Source organism: Rissa tridactyla, chromosome 2, assembly GCF_028500815.1.
Source record: "Rissa tridactyla isolate bRisTri1 chromosome 2, bRisTri1.patW.cur.20221130, whole genome shotgun sequence".
NCBI classification, from domain to species: domain Eukaryota; kingdom Metazoa; phylum Chordata; class Aves; order Charadriiformes; family Laridae; genus Rissa; species Rissa tridactyla.
In genome coordinates, this window is record NC_071467.1 from 70,471,447 (window position 1) to 70,488,611 (window position 17,165).

The window sequence follows — 17,165 nt, forward strand, 5'->3', positions numbered from 1 at the left end:
CCCAGAGAGCTTCATTTGTTGTGCACAGAAGTACCGGGGGTTTGGTACTTTCTCGCCCCCGGCTCCTGCTCGCAGGCAGGGAAGATGGGAGTCTTCAGGCCTGTCGAATGACAGAGGGGTGGCCAGCACTTCACGGGGGATTGCAGGGGGGGCTACCAATCATCAGAAGTGCCAGGTTTGCAACAGAAATCTGTAGCAGTTAAAAAAAATAATTAATCAGAGGTGCCAATTTATCATAGTAAATTTACCAACCTCTGAAGTTGGAGGGATGCCTTCCGAGGATGCCAGTGCAGTTATACACCAGGCCGCACGGCTGGAGCATGACCCGGCCACCAAAATTTTTGCCTCATTTCTGTTTTTTTCTTTCTCTCCAGGTCTCTCCTTGCTAGGCTGGGGGCAACCCTGCTGGGCTGGGGGGGGTTGCCGGAGGGCCACGGCAGAGGGATGGGAGGAGAGCCCTTGGGCTGGCGGGGAAAGCTCCCAGGTTGGTGGGAAAAGGCCCTGGGCTGGTGGAGAAAGCCCCCAGGCTCTTGTCCACCCGCTGTTGGAACTAGTTGTTAGGTGGTGCCCGGGTGTTAGTCGTTATGGAGAGCGGAAGACGACTTGCGTCGGCAACAGTTAACACTAGCAATTTAAACAGAAAAATAAAAGATGCCGTATTGTTTCCTTGATAAACTAGGATCTACCACAGACTCTTGGTAGAGCTGGCAAAGCTTGCATTGTGTCTCATCCCTTCAATATGGAGCAAACTTCTGGCGGTCAGATTTCTTAACCCCGCTCGTCGAAGGAATTTTGGCAGTGTAAGCGGACAAACTCCCCGTGGCCCCCGCGGCGGCCGCGGCATTTAGTGCCAGGAGTGGGACAGTTTTCATGCCAAGCAGACTGGAGACAGGAACGGCATAGTGGGTGGTTGGCAGAGTTGGTAGGGGAGGGGGGGAACTGACGGCAACGGCGGAGGCGGCCGCCAGGACGGCCATGGAGGTGGGGGTGGAGGTAGGGGTGGCAGACTGAGAGAGGTTCATGTTGAGGTCAACAGGGGTCGTGACGGAAGCGGTCTGGGTGCTGACTTTAGCCATCTCTAAGCTGCAAACGAAGAGAGGAAGAGGAACAAACAGGTTGGGAGGGTCCAGCCAGGGCGGTGGGGCCGGGAGGGAGGAAGGAGGAAGAGGAGGAGGAGGAAAGGGACAAAGGGACGGAGGGAAGAAGGGCGGGAGAGCGACCACGAAAGGGCAGGATTAGATCGGTGGACGAAGGGAGGGGGACAGACGAGAGGGAGGGAGGAGGAAGGGAGGGGAGGGAAGAGAGAGAAAAAAAGGGAAAAATGAGGGTCAAAGGAGGAACATGTTATGTGTTAAAGAAGAGAAATAACAAAAGGGTTTCTCATGATTCGATGGCGAAAACATTACTGAGACTCTAAAGTTCTTTCCAAAAAAAAAAGGAAAAAAAGAAAAAAGAAAAGAGGTTGGGGGGTGGGGGGGTTGCTAGTTCATTTTACATATGAAAAAAAGAAATCTAAGGAATGCGGGTAATGGCAAAAAGATGGAAAAAACGAAACTTAAAAGAAAACTTAAAATAACTATGAAGTTTACTCCCCAGCACTGACGTGGTGAATTTCGCTTTTCAAAATTACGGTATTTTTGAAAGGGGGACGCGGGGGGTTTTGGTAATTTTTTTTCAAATCGTCAATTTTGTGACATAAATAGTACCCTTCATCATTTTGCTAGGATGAGAGGAGACTGAGCAATGATTTGCTGCTTCCGTCTAAGGCATAAAGTTTTGGGTTGGATTTTTTTTTTTTTTTTTTTTTTAGAAAGTTAGTTTTTCATTTCATTCACTGTGAGGTCAATGTGCATTTTCCATATAAAACAAACCCGATTAGCCAGTGTGTTCGCTTCGATTTGTACTTTCCCCAGACTTTTTTTTTTTTTTTTAAATCACAACAAAATATTTATGCATTCTAATTATAAGGAAATTAGTAAAAAGGAAGACTGAAAAACACCCCGGCTTCCACAGCAGTGGTATCCTTTCTGAGCTTGTGGCAGCGGTTACAGTGAACACAGACGAGCTTACCATATCACAGACAAGGTACTACACGGATACAACATACACATCGTCACACGGACCCCGCCACCACGAGGACGTTCAGCCCGACCCGACCTCCGAGCCCAAGGCGGTGACGGGCTCTTTGGAGGATGTAGGTATCGAACCACCTTCACTTTAGTCTATCCCCACCCATTGGCAGGTGAGACGAGTTTGGAGCAAGTACTTTGGCTTTGCTGTACATTTTTAGACATTAAAATACAGTAATTCCAAGGACGCACTGTTTTTTTTTCAGATGACAAAGTGTTTACCTAGATAAATCTTCCATATGCCGTTTGTTGCAACCTGTGCACTGGCTTTTGGGTAGGCAAACAACCTAAATACTAATTTGAGGATGCATTTTGCATGTGAGCAGCTGGGAGGGATGGCAGCCTAACACATAAATGGGACTATGGGTTAGAAATCTTTGCTAGCTACAGTTATACACGTCAATTCCAAGTTGGGTAGTTTGGTTTTTTTTCAGTAATTGCTAACTTGTCAGGTTCTTGGGCTTGCTCCGAGGTGAGCTGAGGAGCTCACTCCCAGAGCAGAGTGCCAGCGAGCCACTGGCTGGCCGTGGGGAGGACCTGCTGCTTAGAATCATAGAATGGTTTGGGTTGGAAGGGACCTCAAAGACCATCTAGTTCCAACCCCCCTGCCATGGGCAGGGACACCTCCCACTAGACGAGGCTGCTCAAAGCCCCATCCAGCCTGGCCTTGAACACTTCCAGGGATGGGGCATCCACAGCTTCTCTGGGCAACGTGTTCCAGTGCCTCACCACCCTCACAGTAAAGAATTTCTTCCTAAAATCTAATCTAAATCTACCCTCTTTCACTTTAAAACTGTTAACCCTCATCCTATCGCTACACTCCTTGATAAAGAGTCCCTCCCCACCTCTCCTGTAGGCCCCCTTTAGGTACTGGAAGGTTCAAATCCCACCAGGCCCAGGGAAGTTTCCAGCACGGAGTTTGTGCTGGTCCCTGTTGGTGCTGGGTGTGCAGGCTCAGAGAGCAGCCGTAGCCAGGCTACGGGTTGGGAGGGGAGCGTGGTCACCCTACTCGGGGCCAGGGAGAGCCCCGCTTTTCCTCACCTTAGGCTTACATGCAGTTTTGAGAGACCCAGGTCTATTCATAGCCCCTGGTCTACTCAAGGCCAGAGAAAAGCAACGACCAGAAGGCCCAGCCTGCTTTGCGCAAGGGAAGGATGCAAGCAATCAAATGGATCTAAATAGGGGATGGGGATGTTGGACTAAGGCTTCCCAAAGCACTGCTGCTGAAGGCGAGTCTAAAGGGTCCTCAAAGTGGGTCTGAGCTGGATGGAGGAGCGTGGAGGAGAGAGGGGAACACCTGACCGCCGAGCTCCCCTCCTCCCTGCAAGATAAAGACGGCTCTTGGAGTATTAACTCCTCGGCGGGTTTTGCGGGGAAGTTGGAAGGCGCATGGCTTCTCTGAGGGGCTGAGAGGGATGGAGGGCGAGTGCGTGAAATGCAGACCTGTTTGTGGGAGGTAAAGCTTTGGTTTGCCTACCCTGTGGTGTTTATCTGTCGCCAGCAGCTTGGAACTTTTCTAATGCTCACAGCAGAGTTGTGCTTTGCAGAGAGAAGAGCATCCTTGGGCTCCTGGCCGTGCTACTTGCAATCTACTCACACAGCGGGTTTTACATCAAGAATACCGAATCAGTGAATCCAACTCCAGTGTACATCCTCGACTTGGAGTGTAGGAGTTACATGGTGATAATTCAGCAGGTTTTGAAAAACGCCGTTTATACAGTTGGATTTCTTTTTTTTTACATTTCTAAGTCAGTATTATTCTGGGAGGGCGGGCAGTGCAGGACTCAGTGTTTCAGAGACTCCAAATTTGCCTACCTTGCATTTAACAAAAACAAAAAAAAATCCTTGATGATACGGGGGGTATTTGAGCCTGAGCTTTTTCTTGTACCAGCAGGGAGACTACATCCCACAGGCTCAATGCCGGTGTTGGTAGCAGCCACTCAAACTCCCTGTCTCTGGCGTACTCGCACAAGTACGCTTAAAGCAATAATTTGCTCTCCTGCACATGTATTACTGGTGGTAACGCTTATGGTGAAAGTAACATCAGGTTAGCTATCAGCTGTCCCGTGACAGCGGCCGTGTCCCAAACCAATTGTAGATGCCACAAAAATTGAATGTGAAAGTGTCTGAGGCAGCCTTCATACAGAATTTCACGGTGCCAATTTTACACTGTCGCTTTGAAGGACTATACTTTATAAATATACACACCAAAGGCCACATCTTGCATTACCCAAAAGCGGTGAAAGGAATAAAGCTTGAGCCTGGCTCTGGTGGTCCTGTTACTTCTGCAAATTAACCTTTCATCAAAATAGCAGGAAAAAATATCTTCAGGAAACCGCTCTTTGAGAAGGAGAAAGTGCTGCTGGCTACCATGCGCTCATAAGCCAAAGTCAAATATTACACAGGAAACCTAAACTCTGGTTCATTCTTAATAAAAGCTAGAAGATGGAAATGGATAATGGAAATCCCATTACTACAGTGGAGAACAGTGAAGAGACAGAAGGTTTTACAGGAAAAAAAGACACTTCTACTGCAAACAAGCTAGGACACATTCTACTCATACAGAGGTCAGCGCTCGGGTAATCAATACAGAAACAAAACAATACTTCAGAAAGATTTAAATCTCTGTCTTGATACCGTATCAATATATTTATACAGCTATAATTTAGAGTATATTATCTACATATTCAACACCAGATTGCAATAAAAGTCTTAAACCAACTTGATAAATTATTCTATAGATGGCAACTTTGGTTGAAGGATAGTTTAAAGATATACACAGTTCGTTTCAGGAATACAGTGGACAGATTTTTTTCCTTATATCCTATGCTGCTGTGGGACACTGATTTATGCAGAAACACTGGCCCTGGAAACCCAATCCACGAGAACGACAGATCTTGTGGGGGAGAGGAAATAAAAAAAAGTCCACCTTACCCTGAATGCTTATATGGCTTTTTTCATTATTCTTACTATTACTTTGACATACCAGGCTGTATCTTGGGCAGCCTAGGTATTACACTCAGCTCTTCCCCAACACTGTTTATTTCATGCCAACATCTTTAAAAGAGACGGCAGTACTCGTGGGCAGGTTTAGGACTGACAAACACTGAAATTGGCTCCCAGCAGGCACAGGCAGCCCAGATCTGCCTCCCAGGAACCTGCCCGAGCGCCTACAACCCAACTACAGCCCACCTCCCTCTTGCCTGACAGTTTCTCAGTTCTTCCTCCGGTGTGACTGCGAACTCGCCCTGCTGCTGGGGTGGCACCTAACTGGACAGGAATTTCCTTCGTGAAAGGAGGAATCTGGAACAGTGTCACTTTTTTAAAATGAAAAAGCCACCTTAATGTCCTATGTTACCTTAGAGCTTAATTTATTATACATTACTTTAAGAGCCTTCATTTACAAATGAAGCCACTCGATCTAAATACAGTTTCAACACATGATACACAATAATATATGATGGTTTATTGTAGATGATGGTAACAAATGACTTCTATCTAGAAATTCCACAGGAAGAAAATACTTTGTTTCTGGTTTCACAGGGTATAGATAGAGTATCCGTGGTATATGACTGCTGAGAAGTTTTCTTCTTTGCAAAAGTATGTTAAAAGACCTCATATATATCCCATTCCATCAAAAGAATCGTTAAACAGTAATAAACAGAAGTGTGAGAGTTCACAGGCTTTTCTAAAGTGAGTCAAACAGAGGTTTGTTCACTAGAGTTTCTGTCTCTGGTGAGCAGCTCACTGCAACTCCATTAATAAGTGCATTATTCTATTTGCATGCTTTAGCTGTCTTGAAGATCTTAAATTGTTATCTTCTGAGATCCAGGTGCATGCCATATGGTGTTTGTGCAACTAAAAATGAAGGGGTCTATTCTCGTCTCGATGTGTGGGGAATCCCTGAACACCAAGAGAAGAACATATCCTTAAGGGTTAAAGGAGGGAACACATTTTTATTTGATTACAGGGCTTACGGAATTGACTTATATTTGCTACAAAGAATATAAATCAAAAGAGCTGCAGGTCGTTATAGGGTTCTGGAAACCGCTTATCATAGGCTTCACGACGCCACCCCTCAATATATCCTTCCCTGGGAAACTACTTTCAAACTGAATTATAAAAAAGAGCAATATTTTTGTTTGCTGTAACACAGAGCTGCACAAGCATCCTTTTCCTCCATTAAAGCATTTACAGCGGCTTGCAGCGGTGCACTGCAGAACTGGGCTGGAGGGGAGGCTGGACCATAAAAGACTTGTAGACCTGCTGTGATTACAGCCAACCCCACACAAATCACATACTTTCTACTACCTTAACAGCAAACATAGTTAAACACAAAGCTTGATTCATATCACAGTATTTATTTTTTTTTTTGGGGGGGGAGGGGGGTTGAAGAAAAGGAAAAAAAAAAAAAAGCATGGAAGACATAGATACTCCCCCTCCCCATAATATATTGCCTCGGTCCCCCATTTACAAGTAGACCTATGAGACAGCACTATATCCACTGCACTTCCATCTCAGGATAATTGCAGATAAAGGTGGTATCAATTTTCATATTTTTCTAAATAATCATATCAAAACTGATAGAGACTTAAGCCGTCGCAATGGCTTAGCTAAACAGCCAGCGCTTTCATTAATTCCGGCACTGAGAAGCAGAGAGGCAGATAGCCTCACCCCGGCTCATTAGGGGATGCTTTTTACAAATTTGTGATGCTGTCTCCAAAAAAATAAATCCCATGCCTCTTTAGCAGCCAAATGTCAGTTTAATGTCAACTCTGAGTGGCAATTTCCAGCTAGGAAATTAAATCTGTTTTGCAATTTGTTTCACTATATTTGCCATTTAGGACAGTAAAATGGGTCTGTGAAAAGTATTTTCTTCTAAAGAATTTATGATTGTCATTTCATTTAATTTATCCGCCTATATTTTTTAGGTGGATGCTAATGTGACTATTCAGATTTTTCAGCTTTTGTCATTCAACGTGTACCTGGAATTGCACCAGATTAAGCTCCTTTCCATACAAACCAACAGCAAACACAGCTTCTAACGATACAGGCTTTACAAATCATTAGGAACTGAATAACACTATGCGAAATGGACACTGCGAAGCAACTTTCTGGATCTATCCAGGACAGACACTTGCCGGAGAGCAGACAGAGTAATCTTGCAGAAGCGTTATCACTTACAAAGCAAACTTACCTTGCATTAATGAGGTACTGTGCTAAGCTGATGTTTGCAGGGGATCCTGTGATTGTAACTTGTCGTTCTGCGGAGCCTTCTGTGGCATTAGCAATCTTGATCTGCGCTCCTGACATCTGCCTGATTTCATTTATCTTACTGCCTTGTCTGCCAATAATGCAGCCTATTAACTGGAGCGGGACAAAGACTGAGATTAGTGCCACAGACACAAGCAAAACCCACTTAACTGCAATCTGTAGTATTGCTAAAAACGCGGTTATGAAAAGCTCAATATCAGAACAAAAGATTTTCGCTGTGCTGTTTGGAAGGACCAGCTAGCGCGGTCTATTGGCTCTGTGGTCATATGCCTCTCAATCGAGTTTCGCTGCTACATGGTTACCAACTCGATATCAGATTATTTAGCCGTCTTCCGCGGCAGAAAATGACAGTGTGCCGCGGTGCTGACGAATACAAAGCACAGCCCAGCCTGACTTGCCGGTGGCGGCAGCAGGAAGCCGAGAACAGCCGCTGGGAGTCAGGCTGGCCATCCAAAGCCGCCGCTGTGCCCGTGCATCCACCAGCCCTAGCCCTCCCCGGGCACACCTGGTCGTGGCCTGGCCAGGTCCTGCGCTATTAAAGTCAGTGGGATTTACAGCTGTGTAACTGCTGGCAGAAGCGGGCGCAGGAAGAGACTGAAATTTGTCTGCGTTCCTTTACAGAAACTTACCAAAACTCGTATTTCATGAATAAAACTGAGCCTGAGTTGTGAGTGTAGGTGTGTGTGCCCCTAGATCCTCTCATTTTGTTTGGCAAAATTGCACTGATGTTATCTTCAATTGTCTAAATGCTCTTGGTGGAGTCACAAGCTTTTGGAAGCTGTGGGCGAGACCTCGAGAAACTGTCTGGCAGCAGAGGCAACCGCTGCAGCCGGGGTGAGGGAGTGTGAGAGCTGTGCTGGGGTGCTGCTCCTCTGGCACAGGGACCCCCCAAAGAGCAAGTGGGCACCAAGCCAGCCACTTTAGGCTCTGTAAGGGTGAGGAGGGGGACTTTTGCTTTGTGCTAAGGAAGGATGGACGCTGAGAAGCTCAGCGATGGCCAGGATGGGTAGAAAATGGAAACCTCACTCTACAGGTCTGTTGGCACTGGGATAGTGCCGCCAGTTGGGCAGAAGGACATCTCAAGATGCAGGGACTGCATTCCCCTCCCACCCTTCCCCCTGCTTCAGGCCCTGATGTGTTACCCTTCATGCAGAGTACTTGGTACCCTAAAGGTACCCTTTACTGTAGTACTTGGAGTATCTTGCCAGACACAGATTCACATTGTCCAGACATTTTATCAAAAGAAGAAAAAGCCCCCAACGTAATCCTTGCTTCATGCTCAGGGACAAGCAGAAAGCCAAAGCGGGTACCCAGGTAGCCAAAACAGAGACCAAGCGCAAGAGGAGCACCCACGATGGGGAAAAGTGGGGTTTCAGGAAACACACACAGGATTTCCCATCCTATTCCAGCAGGAGAGCTTTGCTGATCTCCCTGGCCTTATCCTGAGGACCTGTCTTAGAGTGTGATCACACCTGTCAGTGCAGAGGACCTATGTGGCCTTCACCAGGAAGCCTCCAGCCTGTCTCTGCGCACACGAACATGCCTGCATACACCAGCTGACAGCAGCACAGGGATCCCTAAGGATCTGCTTCCTACACCTCTGTCTCCCTGGCCTCTACGGTCCGCAGGTAGTGAAGGTGAAGCAGGAGAGAAGAGCGCCCAGAGCACAGGTGGTAGCACCAGAGCCAGACAGTGCTGGGGTTTGGTTTTTATCCGCGTGTGCCATCAGTGTGAGGAACACAAAGGCAGTCCTACCAGAGCATCTTGTACAGCAAAGCTGGCAGCACAAGATCCACTCTTATACGTTAAAACCTGGTGATGGACTTCCATAATTTTGATCCTGTGAATCACTTGCACGCCATGCTGTAGCTATAATTTACCCAAATCTGGTCAGAAGTGTTCACTACTGCAGAAGCAGAATGGTGCACAGGGCAGGGAATAACCTTGGGTCGTCTTTACTTGACCGCTTGCCAGAGTTGTTGCCCCTGAAAGCAGAGTGGCTCGAAACGGCCACCAGAAGTGGAAGCTGCCAGTATTTCCTTCTGCCACAACCAGTGTCTAATCATTTTTGGGATGATGATCCTGAAGTGACCGGTCAAGAATCTGTCTGTTGCTAATGATCTTATGAAGCAGTGATCAGGATTTAGGTTCTGTAAAGCAGCTGGTGCCTGTCATGTCTTCAGATTCCTCTGATGTGTTCCTCACCCAATGTGCAGATCTGAATATGCTCCTGGTTGCTTTAATAATTATGTCCTAAGTGTCAACAGGAAAACGGAGAATGCACACATCCCTCAGTCTGTCAAAAGCAGAAGGGGAAATCTGATAAAGTCACTTGGTGTAAAACGCATGTAAAAATATATAAAAATATATTAGTTGTTAGAAGAATTTCAAGCAGTCCAGTTCACAGGTGTGGGTGTCATTGTGGCATCCAAAGCAGAGGAACTGCAGGGGAGCACTGGTTCTTCAGGCACGTTCTGAGACATAGTCCTACACGTCTGGCTCACCAGTTCTCAGAAGGCACCTGCTGGGTCACTCAGAGGCTGCCACCCGTATGTGCTGGTGGTCTTCCAACGAGGCTTGTAACCTGGGTGGGTCAGTACAAAGAATTTGCCATCTCCTAGCTGACTTTGAGTTAGGTAGCGAGGATTCAGTCCAGACCAGTTAAGGATATTGGTGATACAAGCATCTGGAAGAGGGGTTCAGTGGCCTTTGGTCTGAAGCTCTCCAAAGTCATCCTTTGTTGCTGTGTGACAATGGGCTGCTTGAACATGCTCTGCAAGCCATGGTATGACCTGCAGCTCACACGGAATACACCTCCCCATTTGCCATGCAGGGAGGACAGCAGTGCTGGGGTGCTTGGGCTCTGGGGTGTCTTTCCCATTACGTATTACTTATGCTGAAATTTGTGCGGTGACTGAATATTCTAGAGCTGATGGGTTCTGGGAGAAGTTCAAGGGACTGGTTTTCAGCTACAGAGCTTTGATCAATCAGGCCACGGACATTTGCTTTTACGTAAAAACAGTTGTCCCGCCTTACTTTGAGATGAAGCCACGTCAAATTGCATCCAAACACCTATCTCTTTTCAAGGCTGACCTTTCTAATGCTGTCAGCTGCCCCCCTGTCCTTCTGTAGTTCACAGGATTTGGCAGGCTGTGTGTAATTCACTCCCACGAAAGTCCCTCACCACAAAGGCAAGCTTCCCCAAACTGAAAGCTGCTGCCTTGCATGCAATGCTGCGTGTTCCACGGACACGGACTCGCTGCTTTTCCAAGCTCAGTAGACGGAGTTAGGGAATGTGGAGGACAGCAAACTTATAGCTGTTTTCAAGGACTTTAGGTGCTGCATTACTTATGATGCTCACCTGCTTGCTCAACGTGCAGTGAGCCTTACTCTCACTTACGGAATAAATCAAGAGGAAATCCTCCCGAGAACAAGTGATAAAGCTGGTCCGTGTGAGAGAGGGGCAAACCTACTGGAGACTATACCAAGCCTACTACACACTGTAGTATAATACATACACTATAAAAATATATATATGTATAGTATATATAATATACACACATGTACATACAAACACACACACATAATCTGTGTATGTATATGCGTATATATTTTAATTCTCTCAAGACTCGAGTGGAACAGCTCAGATCAGATGAGCACCGCAGCAGCAGCACACGCTTACAAAAACAAGGACAAAACCCGTGTGAAGAATAAAACAAAGTTTCCACTGGTATCTCAAATTCCCGCCTAAGGCTTACAGACTATCTGAGCAGTGGCTGGTACCTCTGCCTTTATGTTCAATAGTCCACGTGTCTGACAATTTCTTTTTGAACCCGTTTCTCCTGCTGCTGGCCACGAAGGGCCATGGCAGTGACGTGCAGAGCTTGCCCCTGTGTTATGTGTTATCACCATTTGCCCGTACACCTCAAAATTTCAGCTGACGTCCCCTCCTTCTTGGACTGTGAGCACCAGGGAAAACCTACTCTCTTTTCACTCTCTCTACACCGCCGCCGACCTGCCTTCCCCGACCTCAGTGTACCTCATTTCTCCTCATGACAAAAAAACTCCAAACCAACCAACCCTGAAACGTGGATCCTGCTTTTTGCCTTTTTCTGATTTTACTCTGTCCTTCAGTAAAGTTCGGCTGGTACCAATGCAAACAGGATTGAATCGGGAACCTGGACTCTTAAAGGCTGGGACTGGAAGGCGCACTGTGACTGCTCCCGCCCTAAACTCTTGATGCTGACAGTTTCTCTGAATATGCTGTGCCATGTCTGGTTCAGGTCCCTCTCTTCCACTTTTTTCCTTCCCCATAATGCTATATATATATTTTTTTTTTTCCTACAGCGCTAAAGCCACTGATCAAGACTAATAGAACAGCTTTCTGCTGGGTGTTTCCTACAGGTTTGTTCCTCTAGGTCCATCACACTGCATCACTTCTGGGCAGCACAGGGAGTAATCAGATGTTTGGCTTTTGGTTTACTATCCAAGCCCAGTGCTGCAGAGTACTGCTCCTCACAGAAAGCGGCACGGAGCTCACTTTCTTTTTAAAAACTAGTAAAAAAATCCAGATTCTTTTCTTATAGCGAATGTAGTCCTGGTTAAAAGGGCCAAGGAAGTAGCCTCTGCAATTTGGTACCTGCTGTCCGGAGCAGAGGGTCTGACCATACCCGTCCACAGGTACCCGTGGTTCTCCTGGGTTCCCCGCTGCCAACCCGCAGCAAGTCCATCGGCTTTAGCAAAGCTTCTGCATTAGTTGAGCAAGCAGCTGCTCATCATGAAGGAGACTTTTCAATCTCTTTGTATAAAGATACGGGCTTTCTTAGTTCCGTGTTTGGGTTAGTTTGCCTTTTTTTTAGTCAGAAATGCTGGGGCAGAGTACTCTGCAGGGAGAAATAATCAGACTTACTGCAGGGAGATGCTTAAATACTCTGTGCCTCTTAAAACCCAGTAATAATAATTAACTTCGCCGTCCTTGCCAAGATAATGCAAAATCTGGGCTATAATGACTTCAGATGCTTTGCAAGAAGGCATACAGAAAACTGAGAAAATATTTTCAGAAATGAGCCTTCGTGACTTGTTTTGTAGCCCAAATGAGACTGCAGATTTACGCGCATTTCAATTTATTGAGGGCCCAACATCAGTTCCCATCCTGTTCCCTAACGTGAGCAATAAGTGGTTCTCGGGGAAATTACTTTTCATGCTCAAAAGTGCCTTCTTCCACCAAAGGTCTCACTTTGCTTCTGATGGATATTAAGATGGTGCAATCTTTCTGCTGATTCTCGACCTCATCCTGACAGGTCGACTTGAGGAATCAATCGCCATTTTCTTAGATTAAGGGAAGACAGAAATCAGGCCATGTTCAAACATATCAAAAGTATTAAAACCTACTTTTTTGACAACACACCTCCTTAAACATGTCTAGTTGGCAGAATCTGCTTAATTCTGTATTTTTACTTTGGGCATTATTATTAGATGGGAGGCTCTCAGCAGAAAGGTAAATTTATTGAGGTTGAATCCACAGGTCCTTACCTTCAGCAGAAGTGCTTTCACTTACACTGCTGCAGGACCTTTCCCAGCACGTCTTATGTGGATTACTAAATCTTCACCTAACCATTGCTTTTAAACCACCTCATTCAACCGGAAAGTTTGTGAGCCGGGGATGAACTTAGCCAGCAGCTTAGTTTCATAAGAACACGGCACTTGTTCTCAGGGCTTTTCTGGAAGAGGGATTTCCCGATCTGGGGCTGTAGGGAAGGTGAGGTGCACTTTTCCTGTAACGTGTAGGTGGCGGGTGGCTTTGCTGGAAGTCACAGCTAGGGTCAGACGCTGCCCTAATCTTCTCCTTAAGGGCTTATGCCAGTTCTCCACCCTCCCAGGCGATGGACTGGGGATCTGCAAAGATGAGAGAGCTCAGTCTCCTCAATGACCATCGGGGGAAGAGTCAGTGCCATGCGGACCTCCTTGGAGCATCACGTAGAGACAACGCTGGATTTCACTGTGGGCAGCTCCGAGAGCATTTTCCACATGTGGGTCCCTCTCCATCATTTGCAGGGAAGTACTTCTGGCTCCAGGGGGAAATAAAGGCAGTTTTTCAGTTACATTTCCAGCTTGGTTGGATTTTTTCTATGGAGTATCAATCAGATTTATAGCTTCCTTAAAACGTTCTTGGTGTTTTCTGAGGGGGAAGTTGTTTTTCTGCTACTTGCCTCTGCCTGTCTCTTCCACATATATGCAAAATATACATAATTTTTAATGAGACAGATTTTTTTTGTATTATTCATTTGTTCCTTTAGTCTCAATGGCTATTTTGGGGGACTGGATCACAAAATCTTAAAATGTGTTATCTGTGCCCAACCAGCTACACCCAGGGATACCATCCCTTCCGTTCCCTTCTGTACCTGTCACTGTTATGCCACTTTATTCTGGGATTTGTGTGAAATGTACTTCTATTGTGGAACTTAGGCAGCAGTGGGAGGCCAGACAAGATCCCAGCAAGGAAAGAAAGGCGAACACATGCCCCTAGAAGAGGTTTTGATGAAGAAAAGGAGATACTAGATAAGGATTAAAGTGACTTCTGGAAGGGACTTGGAGAAATGTGCCCTCTGTTCTCTTTTTGGGGATACCCAGAAGTTATAACAAAACCTAGAAAGGCAAATCTTCTGAATTTACCATTTGGAGAGGAAGCCTGAGCTTTTTACACGTGGAAAACAGCTTTCTGCAAAACGCATTTCTTTGTTATCTCTTTCTTGTTGAGCAACAGGTTAGTTGCAATTATCAGCACACTGTATGAAGAAAGCAGCTAATTATTAATAACAGAAAAAAATATCTGTTACTGCCTTAATGCCACAGAGAGTGAGGAATTTTTTTTTTAATACGAAGCTATGCAAATTGTAAATGGCTATTAAAATCTACTTTCTGTAGACTGGGCTAAAGTCTGAGCTTCTTATTCTCTTTATACCTGATTTTGCTCCATCAGATTCTTACTGAGGCTTTGGCTTTTTGTGCTTCTCATTCTCTTGTTTTTTAAAAATGTGTAGCACACATGCAAGTAATACATTGACTTCTCTGGTAGCTGAAGAGCGTCTAGATATTTGCAAGTCTCACGTTCTTCTCATGCGTGCTGGACTTTTGCACGCATAACTATATATGACGAGAAATCCGCAGGACTGATGCAGTATAGGGGATCCCTGGAGTCGGGGCAGGCAGGGGACTGGCCACTTGCAGCTTTGGGCTGTTGCCACAGCCCCGTGCCAGGGCCTGCAGCATCCTTCTCCTTCAACCAGACATATAATCACTGCGCCGCACTGACTGACCGTCTGTCAAAGCCGGGACTAGGAGATGCTTACCGGGAAAGCGAAGTCAAAAAACCAACGCAGGGTTTGCTGCACAACCGCTGTTGCCTCTCCCGCCCTGACCTCCCCCCGCGCGCGGCATCCGACGAATAGGGCACACACGAAACACGGGCGCTGGTGCCTCCTCACCCGGCTCCCTCTCTGCCCCGTCTCCCTCCATCTCCCTCCTTTCCTCCCTTCTATCCCGGAGCGCCGATGGGGCGGCTGCAGCCGGAGGGTAGCCTGGCGAGGTGCTGCCGACAGCCTGGGGCACAGGCGGAGCAAACGCCTCTGGGAGACGCACGGGGAAAGAGTTTCCCTCCCTTGCAAAATTCCCAAGCCACCCCAATGCCCGACGGGACACGAGAGCCCTTCCTCCCCGCTGCGCACACACACACACACACACACGCGGGCAGCACTAAGGGCTTTCGGTCCTTTAATGCACACCTTGACACCGCCGGAACACCAGAACTCCCTTCCACCATCTGTCGAGCCCCTGTGGGCTGTTGCTCAGCCCAGCCCCATTTTGGCCTTGGTTTTGCTCCTTTAGCAAGGACAGCACTGTGTAGCCAGAAAAACCTCCTGCTGGAAACAGTGCGTGGGTGCGTGTTTGCTTCTCAGAGGGTAGCGCTGAGCTGGGGCATTTCATCCCTCCTAGATGAGACACTGATGGGTTTTTTAAAATTTTCTATTGCACCACAGGACACAAGGCCACCTTTCTCCTTCTCTTTCTCTGCTATGAGCCCTGAAAGAAGTGAAGCCAGAAGAGTGACCTTGGGTTTATATCACTGACAGCAAGAACAACATCTGCCTGAAAGTGAGATTAAAAAACTTGCACTGTAAGGATAAATACGGTGCTCCCATAAAATTCTCCACATACAATATATTGGGTTATAAAGCAGGTACTGACAAATCAGCAGGACGTCTTTTAAGTAACAGAAAGCTTACGAAATCACTGCACTCATAAAAGATTTACCTTAGATTCTTTGTTATTCTGTTGGTTTTTTTTTTACTGTAAATCATTGCCACTGAGTTTAATAGGGCTTACACAATATTGTAAGTATCTCTTAAGTAATATAATTGCTATTTGTGATCCCACTCATGCTTGAAAGCTTTTTTTACTGGAGGGGAAATCTTCCATTTTCCAAGTGACTCATTTGTAATGAAAAAAAAAAAAAACATTTGCAATGAAAGTGAATAAAACGGGAAGGCATTTTTATATGACACACAGCGTATCAGTTGGGGATTTTCAGTAGCTGTTTTAAGATTCAGCACCATATTGCTCATGGCGACCGGGTCTGTTGATCACAGCCGGTCCAGAGTTGCTGGAGCAGGAATGTTTTTAGCCCTTGGTTTTTCAAACAAACCCTTATATCGCACTTTTACATAACCGAAGTAGCTTTTTTTGCTCAGAAAAAAAATGCAGTCTGGGATAAGTGGGGGGGAGACCAGCATGGCACAAGCCACTGCGGTGCAGGCTCTCCACCCCGCGGGCGTGGAGGACTCCAACCCAACACACAGCACGAGGGGCTGCACGGTTTCCCCCCCTATTTAACCGTTCTGCTGAGACCGCACCTGCTAGCGCCCCCCAAGAGCTGAATCTCAATTACCGATCTAATTCCACCATAAGCAGCGGGCACCCAGGCTTTAATGAAGCCGGTGAAGCACCACGGCACCGGCGCGCAACTAACCCAGCAACGCTGGAGACCCGACACGAGAGGGGCCGGTCACTTCTGCTGCTTCTCTCCAGCGTTTCTACAACCCCTAACACCCCCTTCCCCAACAGGCTAAATGCCGTACAGGTTTATTGTGGGGACGAGTGTTCCCAAATCAGGCAAAGATGAGAGGTTTGCCCCCCCCTCCGGTGGCAGAGGAGCAAGAGAAGAGAAAGTGATACTGACTATTGGTCCACTTACATCATTGGGAATAGTAAGTTCATGGGAACTGGTTGGAGTAGTGGCATCCAGTCCTATTCAGGGGACAGAGGGAAAATGTTACGCCGGTTGTTTGCACGAAGGGCAAGACACAACAAATGATATTTTAAAGAAGGAAACATACAGAAAGAAGGAGAAAAAAAAATTTAAAAAAAAGAGAGAGGAGCAAAGAAAAATCGAGAACTGCTAGCGAAACAGAAAAGAAAGCAAGAGATGCAAAACTCAGAGGGCTGGACTAATTTTAAATGAGTCGTATTTTAATTAACCTTTAACCCACCAAAGCAACAAATGTCACATGAGATTCCACAAGGTCATAAAAAGCTTCTAGAAAATGAAGGGTTTCCCCTAAAAATAGTCTCTGAAGTTTGTTCTAAACACATCAATTGAGGAATTAATGGATGGCTGAAATTTGACCTGTCTATCAGGAGTTCTACAATACGGAAAATGAAAGTGGAAGTCAAACGAACAATTAGCAGAACAAAACACATCAATAC

The 17,165-nt window shown here is 46.3% G+C and overlaps 1 protein-coding gene across 7 annotated transcripts in view; it reads right to left on the minus strand.

Annotated features, from left to right (window-relative positions):
- Positions 1-530: 530 nt before the first annotated feature.
- Positions 531-17,165, minus strand: part of LOC128904962 (poly(rC)-binding protein 3-like) — a 525,202-nt gene continuing 508,567 nt past the window's right edge. For 6 of the 7 annotated variants that reach the window (XM_054190151.1, XM_054190154.1, XM_054190156.1 and 3 more), the window contains 3 exons: positions 16,654-16,706; positions 7,327-7,496; positions 2,186-6,032 (listed from right to left, as the gene is read on the minus strand). In XM_054190151.1, coding sequence (XP_054046126.1) covers positions 5,936-6,032; positions 7,327-7,496; positions 16,654-16,706 — 320 coding nt within the window. In that variant the 3' untranslated portion in view covers positions 2,186-5,935. Of the gene's footprint in view, positions 1,084-2,185; positions 6,033-7,326; positions 7,497-16,653; positions 16,707-17,165 lie in introns of those variants that run through there. The other variant, XM_054190157.1, reaches the window with a different exon arrangement.